At 44.5% G+C, this 11,043-nt stretch overlaps 2 protein-coding genes, 1 long non-coding RNA gene and 1 pseudogene across 3 annotated transcripts; 2 read left to right on the plus strand and 2 right to left on the minus strand.

Moving 5' to 3' along the window:
- The first annotated feature begins 1,491 nt into the window (after positions 1-1,491).
- LOC123409864 (protein AAR2 homolog) lies at positions 1,492-3,389 on the plus strand. The gene is given in 4 exon segments (XM_045102733.1): positions 1,492-1,863; positions 2,376-2,468; positions 2,551-2,571; positions 2,573-3,389. Coding segments are annotated over 4 exon segments (519 nt in total). The 5' UTR covers positions 1,492-1,566; the 3' UTR covers positions 2,681-3,389.
- On the minus strand, positions 3,354-4,525 carry LOC123408632 (annotated as a pseudogene).
- Positions 4,526-4,863: 338 nt separating this feature from the next.
- On the plus strand, positions 4,864-5,890 carry LOC123411180. The gene is made up of 3 exons (XR_006613197.1): positions 4,864-4,931; positions 5,517-5,609; positions 5,835-5,890. It is a non-coding gene; the product is annotated as an uncharacterized LOC123411180 (long non-coding RNA).
- Positions 5,891-7,295: 1,405 nt separating this feature from the next.
- LOC123411604 (mitochondrial import inner membrane translocase subunit TIM8) lies at positions 7,296-9,493 on the minus strand. The gene is made up of 2 exons (XM_045104569.1): positions 9,366-9,493; positions 7,296-7,750 (listed from the first exon to the last, which is right to left on the minus strand). Exons 1-2 carry the CDS (start codon positions 9,399-9,401, stop codon positions 7,565-7,567), a joined length of 222 nt encoding a protein of 73 aa, XP_044960504.1. The 5' UTR covers positions 9,402-9,493; the 3' UTR covers positions 7,296-7,564.
- Between the last annotated feature and the right edge of the window lie 1,550 nt (positions 9,494-11,043).

An 11,043-nucleotide genomic window follows, 5' to 3' on the forward strand; every position in this document is an offset into this window, starting at 1 on the left:
CTACCTCTGCATTTTTTAAACAAAATTTTAAATAAATTAGGCAAAAGAACGGAAACTTTTTCATAAAGTTCCGTATATTATTATTGATTTCCCAGAGATATTTTATAATTTGCAAAATAATTACTTTTTTCTGTATGTCACTGCTGACCGGACTGTAACCCAGCCTACTCACCAGAGTGGGGAAGGATTGTTAAGAATAGATTAGTTGCTTATCTCTATTATAAAAAGCACGAAGAGGCAGATCCAACTCGCCATATTAGCCGTCTAATCATGTAATCAACGGTTTAAAAACGTTGTTAACGAAACTAGCCAGATTTCGTTAGCGTTAATTGCCCACCCACGTCTAAAAACGAAGTTAAGCCTCGATCCCTCGCTCGCACGCTCGCACATGCTCCCCCGCTCTGTCCGCTCGCCGCGATTCCCCCGCTCGCCGCTCGCACCAGCTCCCCCCGCTCGCCCCGCTCGCCGCGCCGCGCGTTCCCCGCTCGCCGCGCCGCGTCGCTGGCCTGCTCGCGCCGCTCGGCCCCGCTCCCCCCGCTCGCGCCACGCCGCCCACGCGCCTCCTCCCCCGCTCGCCACGCCGTGCTGCCCACGCGCCTCCTCCCCCGCACGCCGCGCCTACTCCTCCCCCCCGCTCGTCGTGCATCCTCGCGGCGCCCACCACAAAGGAAGGGACAACGGCGACGGCGGTTCCATAGTGGCGACGGCGGCTCCACGCCCTTCATGTCGACTCCGGCCCTGGCCCTCCGCGCGCGCACTCGGTCACACAGGCGCCTGCGTCCTCGAACGAACCCTGCGCGCGGCAGCAGAATCAGTATCGGCCCCGCTGCCGCGTCAGCACCACAGCAAGCAGGCACGCAGGCAGGCGACGGAGCCCGCGAATCGGATTGAGCGGGGGCGCTCACCGAGGATTGACAGAGCGTGCCGCCGCCGGTCGGGGCAGGGGAGGGAGGAGGAGCAGTGTCGTGCCGTCCGTCGGGCAGGCGCAGACGCAGGCCCCTCCAGCTCTCCGGGGAGGCCCGCGGCGTGGCAGGGAACGGCGAGATCTGCGAGGGGGAGGAGGAAGCCGTAGGAAGGGGAGAAAGGGGGAGAGGCGCCGACGGCGAGTTTGACGTGTAGGCGGAGCACGGGCGAGATATGTTCAGGCAAGTTTTTGTTCAGATTGTTCAGGCAACTTTTTGTTTTGTGAAAAGTTCTGGATTTCTCATCAACTCATGTTGACCCAAATGATGCAGCCTTTTGAGCGCCTTGCCTTGCCTCACGTGACCACAAGAAATTGCTGCTGCAGAAGAGGAGACGACGTTGGCTGCGGCGGCTCAGCACTAGGTTGGGATCGCATCTGGACTGAAGGAGGTTGCCAATGCAAGAGAGGAGCATGTCGAGATCCCTTCACTGAAAATTCTGCACGCCCCAGCAGCAATTGTCCTCTGAACCTACACCAATCTACAGCAGCAAGGAAAGCCCACTTTCGCCTCCTTTTTTTCATATCATTTGACTTATGTTCTTCCTGTTGATGGATGGTACCATAGATTTATAGGATTCAAGAATGGTTGCAGATTTTAAAGGATGGCTCATTGTCCTTGTAATCACTGGAATGTTTACAAATGTTTACAAGTATGTGTGTTGATTTGTACAGAGCCAATCGGTGGAGAAATTACAATTGCATTAGAGACATCATGGATGGATAGAGCTCCCCAAACAGAGATGGGGAGACGATTGATGGAACAACTTAGAGAGGAAAATTTTGCAAAGAAAGCCCCCACACAACCTGAGCGGAGAGGATGCTACTACACAACTATCCCTGCTTCGGTTAAACACAGGAACATTTCTGCAGATGAGCTGACTTTGCTGAATTTGGACAGAGTAATGTTCTTATTATATTGTTTGGTACAGCTAATCTTATTAGCATGTACCTGGTTTTTTATATCTTCCTTTTCCCACAATATATTTCCTGCAGCAATACCTTGTCTGATGTGAACACGTCTTTATTACAATTTGAACAATGAAATGTTTGACGCTACATGCGGACGCAACAACCTGAGTTTGAATAGTACAGACCACAATTGTACTCCCTTCGTCCCACAATATGAGCGTTTTGCAAACTATGTTACCTTACAAACGCTCTTATATTGTGGGACGGAGGGAGTAGTTAGCACAGCAACTAAAAGCAATAGGAAAACATTAGTTTGCTGCCTTTTGTCCATTCAATCACAATTCCATCAATTATACTATAATCTGCAAATAAGCATCATAGCTTGCCGCTACTGGTGTTTTTCTCAAATTGATTCCTCTTATAGGTTCCCATGAGTAGAAAACACTGAGTTGACAAGCTGTACGCATATTTGTTGACGAGTCTGTTCTACTTCTCATCTCAGACAAGCTTGCTAGAGACTTTCCTGGCCAAAAATTATCAAGGCCAAGAAGATTTACTCTTGGGGGAGCTACAATTCTCGTTCATAGCGTTTATGGTATGGCAAGCAAAATCAAACAATTGATAGTACGTCTTATTTATTATGTGGATCTATTCTCTAATGTATTTGAGTTGTGTAGATGGGACAGTCGCTGGAGGCGTTTTATGTAGTGGAAAGCATTAGTCAGTCTTCTTTTGAGCTGCAGTGAAGCTGTAAGTACTAATATTTCTATCTCATGCTGCATTTTATTCTCGCTCCTTCAGTATTGATGATTCAAATGTCTACATTCATCTCCTCTGTAGTATTGCTATTCAGTTTGGAAATTCATATGAAACTAGCTGGTTACCCAAATGACCCTGGCTCGTTTTAAAGAACCCTGGCCCATTTCAGCCCTCAAATGACCCCTTTTGGCTCAATATTATTTATTACCTTTGACCCCAAAGAAGGTTGGATGCTGGTGAACAAATTGCAAACCTGAGAGATTAAACCAAGTTTCAGGGTGAGAAATTGAAACTGACCAGGTTCTGGTAGACAGCCCCATAACAGTTTGTGAAATGTGGTGGTAGTCTGGTCAAGAAGGAATCTTACCTAAATATATTCACAGTTGAACTGCTAAATACAGTGACATCATTATTTGTTGGGCCTATCCCAAATTCTCTTTTGGTCCCTGCTTTGGATAGCCACTAGAAGGTAATTAAGGTGCCTATTATTTATTCATATTTGTTTAACCGATGGTGGTCACAAGCTATGTTTATATTTCTTCACCTTAAGGTGATTACAAGCAAGGAGCTACATGCATTTATCTGTACTATTAAAAGCACGAGAGGGCACATCCAACTCTCAATCTAAACCGTTTAATTACATCATCAAGGGTCTAAAAACGATGTTAACGAAACTGACAGTTTTCGTTGGCGTTAATTCCTCACCCCACGTCGTCCTGCCTCACCAAGCCCGCCCCGCCTCCTCCTGGTCGCCCCGCTCGCCCCGGTAGCCCTCCTCCCCCCGCTCGCCTCGCCCCCGCTCGCTCGCCACGCTCCCCTTCCCCAGCACCTCCGCCGACACGCGCAGCAGGTCCTCCAGGTCGAAGTTGTACCCCGCGCCCTTCCCTACGAACATCAGCCGGCTAGCCTCCCCCGTCCCACCTCCCGCCGCCGCCGCGGCCACAGACCCGGAGGTTCCGGCGTCGTTCCCCGTGCCCGTGCCGTCGCCGGACGACGCCGGCGGTCTTGTTGTGCCTGTCGCCGCGGCCGCCGTGCCTTTTGCGCCGTCCGTGCGCGCACCTCGCCGGGACCTCTTGCAGCAAAACAGGATGGCCAGAAGCAGCAGCGCGACAACCACGGCGGCCATGATGATGCCGACGATCGCTGCGGTGGATACCTTCTTCTTCTTCTTTGGTGGCTTGCCGTCGCTGGGGCCCATCCCTGGCGCAGGCGACGGGGACGGGAAGAAGGGGCTGCAGGGGGGCAGCGGCGTGCCGCACAGCTGGAGGTTCCCGGCGAAGGCGTCGGCGGGGAACCGCGCGAGCGCCTGCGGGATGGAGCCGTTGAGCCGGTTGTGTTGAGCCCCGGGTTGGCGATGCTGGGGATCTTGCCGGACAGGCGGTTGCCGTCGATCCTGAGCGCGCGGAGCGCGGCGAGGCCTCTGAGCGCGAAGGGGATGGGGCCCGACAGGTTGCTGTGGGAGAGCACGAGCCGCTCCAGCGCCGCGAGCCCGGAGACCCCCGGCAGGATGGCGCCGGAGATGGCGTTGTCCTGCAGGAAGACGGAGCGGAGGGCGGAGAGCCGGAGGATGTCGTCGGGGATGGCCCCGGACACGCGGTTGGCGCGGAGGGACAACACCTGGAGGTTGGTGAGGCGGCCGATGGTGGACGGCGGGATGGGGCCGACGAGCCCGACGCCGGGTAGGCGCAGCTTGATGACGGTGGAGTTGGCGGCGTCGCAGGTGACCCCGACCCAGGCGCAGGCCGGCGTGGAGGCGCTCCACCCGAGCTTGCGCTCCAGCGGGGTAGCCGCGAGGATCGCCAATAGCGCCAACTGCTCCCTCGCCGGCGGGTCCGCGAGTGCCAGGCATGCCAGCAAGACGACCATCGCCAATAGCGCCGCCGCGGACGCCATTGCGACCAACGGACGGGCGCGCCGGCTACGAGCTAGGCGGCATTGCTGGGGCGAGGAGGAAGTGGGAAGAGGGGATCTGTTGGGGAGTGAGGGAGGGAGGAGGGGGAGAGGAAGGAGAGTGGCATGGTGGCTCTGGAGTCTGGACATCTTCTTGTCGAAGTTAGCGTGCCATACCATCCAGGGTAAGGATGCCATTTTACCATATATATATGGAGCAGGTTGTTGGGTTCAGTAGCTGCTCAAATGAATTCCAACATTTTTGTAATCATCTTAGCTACCTGCCGGTGTTTATTTGTGCATCAATTATAACCTACTTAATTGAAAACTGTTTCTTCAGCACAGCTTGATCCAAGTTCATGGCAAAATAAGGAACCATGAGAAGGCCGATCGTGCTACGATGGAACAGGTCTTTACATGCTCCCTGCTAAGTGATATTTATTCTGTCCTATGCCTTTTGGAGCCGAACATGTCTGCTTGCACTTGCAATCTTGCATAATCCTAATGTACCATTCCATTCCCTTTCAACTGAGCTGGCATTTGTTTCAAGAGTCTGTTTGGTTAGAAAGTATCTTCATGTACTAGATACACAAGAAGTCAAATTAAGTCATTAAGAATTTGCTTTACTGCATTTTACATACCATTCTGCCTTTTATTGCACATTTGTATGGAACTCTCTTTAATTCCCAGCTATATGTATGATCTAAATGGCACCACGAGTCACCAACTCTTTTTGTTGCTGTAATGTTGGCTACTTAAGTGAAATTTCCTGCGGTGATGTTATCTAAATTATATTCCTGATTCCTGATTGAAGTTCTTCATTAGACATGACTACCACGTTAATTATCTTTACTTTTGTGTGCATATGGCTGAGGGGTAGAAGTTTCTTCTCTTATGCAAGCATTAACCATGCTCTTCCTGATGCTTAGTGAAGTATTGGTTACTTTACATTTATCTAATAGCTTCATCAACGAAGTAATTCATTTATATGCAGGCCATTGACCCAAGGACACGCATGGTTTTGTTCAAGATGTTGAATAGTGGTGTTTTTAATAATATAAATGGCTGCATTTCTACAGGAAAAGAGGTAAACACTAAAATGTAGTGCATGTGGTACTGAACTATTTCCTTCGTTCTGTGTATTTCTCTTTACTAGACCTAAAAGCATTAGAACATTAATAAATGAAATACAGCTCCTTGTTCGGTAAATATAACAAAAAGAATGCTGCACTATCTGCTTGGTTTCAGTTATCTGTTTTCTCAATTGGGTATATCTACTTCTATATTCAACATTAATCCACTTCCTGTGCAGGCAAATGTCTATCATGCAACAAAAATAGATGGCCAGGAGCTAGCAATCAAATTCTATAAAACCTCTGCCCTTGTCTTTAAGTAAGATTCGATTCTTTACACTTGTTTGTTGCTCCCTATAGATTCTTGTTAAAACATATTGCAGTACATATCTGTCCCTATGTCTATTAGTGTTGTCTCAGCTGTCTTGTCATTTTTCTTGTTGTAAAATATAACTGGCAAATTGGTAAGATGGCTCGAACATCCTTTCAATAAAATATAACTGACAAATTGGTAAGATGGCTCGAACATGCTTTCAATTGTTTCTAAATCGTTGGGTTTCCTTATGCAATATTTATCATTTTTGATTCCTTGTATGAATCCTTTATTTATTTTTTGTACGGTTGGGTCAATCCATTTTTAGAATGAACGTGCATATCATGGTTGTGAATTTGTTTGACTGGAAGGATAATATGATATTAAAATGTATATTTAACAAGAGGTTATGGAGTGTGAGAGGATGTATAGCTCAGACTTAGCATGGCTTCTTGTTTAACGAAGTCTTGATTTGTTTGCTTTATTTTGCCACTACAAAAACTTGTCTTCCTACCGGCCACAGCGAGAAGGTTCAACAAAGCCTCACTACAATTCTGTGCTTGGAAAATGATTTTAAACTTCCAATTTTCCAGAACAATGAGAAGGGCAATAAGGCTGCACTTTATTCATATGTTGTAAATGAAACATATATAGAGGATGTTTGATATGGATTCAAGAGGCATGTTGATTCATGAAGATTGGTAATTCCAATTACTTTAAGAGTAAGGAATTAGCTGTTATCCATTACATGTAAAATTTGAAACTTTCAATAAATTTATCATATACTTTGTTAGGATTTCTGATGTTTGACATATCGTTTGTTATTTTAGACGTGCGTTGCACGTGCACCATTACTAGTTAGTTACTAATTAGAATTAAGTTAATTCTTAGATGGTTGTTTGGTTCTCAAGCAACCAGATTCTTATATTCTTTCTTGGCTTTTGGCTCTCAAGACAAAACTATGTAATTCCTTGGATCTCAAGTAATTGAGTTTACCTGACTCTACAAATACCCCAATTTCTATTATCAATAAAGAGTAATGAATCATCTTTCATTCATCTTAATGAATCATCGTTCTTTACTCTTATTTTTTTTTGAACCAGGGCAAAATCGTTCTTTACTTTCATTTCTAAACAAGGATGAATACTAGTAGGTTCGAGTTGGGGGTTGAATCTTAACCAGTTTCAGAGCAGCGTTTTTGCAGAAAGCTGGTTTTAGAGTTGGGGTAAAATTTTAGACAAACCAGTTCATGGTTGTGAAGTGGACTTCTCTCTTAATTTAACCGTTAATTTAACTGAGTGCAGAATTATGAAGGTTCTCATAGCAGTTCCCAGCCAACCATGGCATTCATATTCGAGAGATGTTAATTACTGTACCACACACCGACTGAAAATAAGATGAATTAATTTCATGCCTTGTTGGGACTTCATATGGATTGACTTGAAATGAAACCAACTAACTGATCGGAGAATCAAACGACAGTAGCTTCACAAGAAAGCTAACCAAAGGTTCACCACAGATACAACTACTAACCAAGCGTTTACGACACAAGATTAAATATTTTCACTGTTAAAACTCGCCATTGTTGGCATGTGAAAAGGAAGCTCAGAGTTTGGAAAGTTTTTGATGACGCAACCGGCTGCAGTTGGAGACGCCCTACTGCATCTGAAACCTCTTCGCAATTATCATACTCATGTCCAGATACCTCTGAGCGCAATTGGTCAGGCAGGTAGTTTCACCGGAGCTGAACTTGCTTCCTGGGGTGCCGGTGATGCATTTGTCCCAGCACACATTCGTCAGCTTGGTTACCATCTCACTCATCATCATCCTTTGCTTCTCTTGCTGCAGAATTGAAGAAATTCACATAAGTCCTGTTTTCCCAGTTACAAACGATAACTAACACAACACAGTAGAACTACTCAAAATACCACTCCCTCCATCCCGAAAAAGTGTCGCTGACTTAGTACAACATTAGTCACCGACACTTATTTTAGGACGGAGGGAGTACATAGTTTTTATAGGTAGCATAGTCATCAGCTGTAAAAGCATGAACATATAGTTGTGGGACTTGTATAGTGGCATGGGGCAAACTTATACGGATGCTATAAATTTCCACAGAATGGGTGAATTCAGATGGGTCCACGGTATGTAGTTATAAAGCATGATCTAATGGACAAGCTCAAGAATTTTTGTCATCTTATAAAAGTCAAAAGTACTAGAAGTAGATTACAACACCAATTGCTGCTTTGACACAAAAGGATGATCCCCTTGCATATTTTGGATGCAAACATGTGATCAATATGTGCAATGGGATTTTCCATTAATATGTAAAGTAGAGATATACAAATAGCTTTTCAGTGTCACTGAAGGTAACCAAGGGGGCAGCTTTTTCCCCTAAAAATATACTCCCTCCGTCCCAAAATTCTTGTCTTAAATTTATCTAGATATAGATGTATCTATATACTAAAATGTGACTAGATACATCTATATCTAGATAAATCCAAGACAATAATTTTGGGACGGAGGGAGTATTAATGTTACAATCTGCGGAACGAATTACATACTACAACAACAGCACGAACTTTATTCTATGTGGCAACTGAAAAATTGCCAGCATGTGATATTGTCGATGTACCATGAGGGAAAACAGTAGCAAAGCAAATCAACGTAAGCACATAGCAAGTTCACAACAAAGTTAGCAAGAAACAAGTATGTTAACTGTTAAGTGAAAATATAAGTTCTCCTTTTAATGAGCCCCAGAACATATATGAATCGTAAAGACTAACTTCCTCAGAAGACATGTTAGCCTATTTATTATAGGCTTAACACACTACAAGCCAATAAATCATGACAGTTATGGTATCTCGAGCAAGAAGAAGACCAAAGATCAGACGGCAACAAACAAATGCGAAAATAGTGTCTGGCACATTACGCAATAGTTCCTTGCAAACTAACAGCTGCGCTAGCAAATAGTTCAACATAGTTCTAATGCGCCGGGATCTCAACCGTTGAACTATTTTACCTCTGATTAACAATGCAAACCCGTATCTAGCTTCATAATACAAGCAGTTGCAACATAGCCGAACCGAACGATCCAAAACTTAACAAGCATCACCATTCGAATCACGAACACATCCTCAATCGAAATTAGACCACCACATCGCACTGCCCGCATGCTTCCGCTAAGAGAAATTTCAGATCCACTCCACCACTAATCGCACCGGCAGAGACCAGAACCCGCACGAACTAACCCGCGCCGTCCTCGGCTGTCCACAGATCCGCAACACACACAAGATAAAACACGCAGATACAGCAGACCCTAAGCAATCGGCGCCCGCGTTCAACGATTACATCACATACGCGCACGCCCAAATATACCAGGAGATGGGCCGTGGTAGCAACACATAAACCCCCGAAATACCAGATTGCAATGAACATCAAGAAGCTCCCGTCTTACCTCCAGGAACTGGGCTAGCTCGGGGGAGGTGTCCATGGCTGCCTCTCGCCGACTCGCTCGTCCTTAGAACCCTAAACCCCTTCTGGTTTTTGCTTGGACAAGGAGGAGAACTACCGGATTGGGGGATTGGGGGATCGGAGGAGGCGGCCGCCGGGTTATGTATGGAGCGGGTAAGGTTAGGCGTCCTGGTTGGGTCGCACTTTGGGTAAACTTGGACCGGGATAGCAAGGATTCGACAGGTCCAAGATGGGCCAGTTTGATGGAAGGCTCGAGATGTAAAGTTTGTGGGTTTGCAAAAAGTTCACAAATTTATGGGTTTGAAAAAAAGTTCCCAATTTGAAAAGGGGGAAAGAATCTAGTCAAAAAATTGAAAAGGTGAAAAGAATCAAGTCACAAACTTGAAAAAAGAACTTTCAAATTTCTGACTAGAGTACTCAAACTTTTACAACGATTAAGTTTGTGGGTTTGAAAAAAGTTCACAAATCTGAAAACAAATCAAAAAAAGTTCAAGAATTTGAAATATCACAATGTTTTTCTTAAAACCAAAAAAAATAGTTCATGAATTCATAATTTGTTCTTGAACTTGAAAAAATTCATAATTTGTTCTTGAACTTGAAAAAAATAAAAATAAAATAATGAAAATGGAAAAAATAGGGAAAATATAAAATGAGAAAAGGAAAAGCGATAAATAAAACTACAAAACAGAATGAAAACTTGATAAAAAATAACCAACCCAGAAAACTGGAGTAAACCTTCTAGAAGGTTCACAAAACCTATGTTGGAAGAGATTCGTTTTGGGTCGGCCGAGTTAGCTACTCACAAAAAACGTGTAAACACGAATTAGAAAAATAAATTGTAAACAATGCAACAAGCGCTAAATAGGAATCAGGATTTGCACCATCCAACTACATGTTTAAATTTGCAAAACCATAACTTAGTTAATAGCTACCCCTTGCAAAGATCACTATCATCTTCTCTCGTGGTGAGACATTATGCACTTCACAAGCACAAGTGAAAACCCACTATTTTAGCGTTATTTTATTTATTCTGTGAGTCGGAAGCGGGGCATATGCGACACTTATTACAATTTGAAAGTTTTGCTGGGCTTTTTTCTTTGTTGATTCGTTTATCAAAACATTTTATCTTTAAACTGTGTGTCCAAATAACAAACAGTTTTCATTATTGAGTTTCACGCGTTAAGTTGTTTGAAACTAAATTGTATGTTGATAGGTTTAGATAAAAAAATAAAAAAAACATGAAATAAGCAAAAATAGATTAAAAAACAAGAAACGGAAAAAGGAAAAAAGATAAAACCGAAAACACATGTGATTTTCACTTTTTTAGAAGCACACACGTGATTCACCATACTTGTGATTTTCATTTTTCACTTTCCCGAAAGCACAAATGTACTTCACCAAAAAGTACATATGTGCTTTTCACTTTTTACTTTTCAAGAAGTATAGTTACGGAAAGCAGTTGTGCATCACGTGGAAGCACAACTCTGCCTTTTCAATTTCAGAGAGCACAACTACACTTTACACGAAAGCACATCTATGCTTCACCGGGGAATACACACGTGCTTTGTGTTTTTCATACAGTGTGTTTCACGGGACAAAAACTAATAAAAAGGTAAACTGACTTTTTTTACAAAAACCTAGAAAAGGCGAGGCAAAATCTA

Source organism: Hordeum vulgare, chromosome 7H (genome assembly GCF_904849725.1).
Source record: "Hordeum vulgare subsp. vulgare chromosome 7H, MorexV3_pseudomolecules_assembly, whole genome shotgun sequence".
NCBI lineage: Eukaryota > Viridiplantae > Streptophyta > Magnoliopsida > Poales > Poaceae > Hordeum > Hordeum vulgare.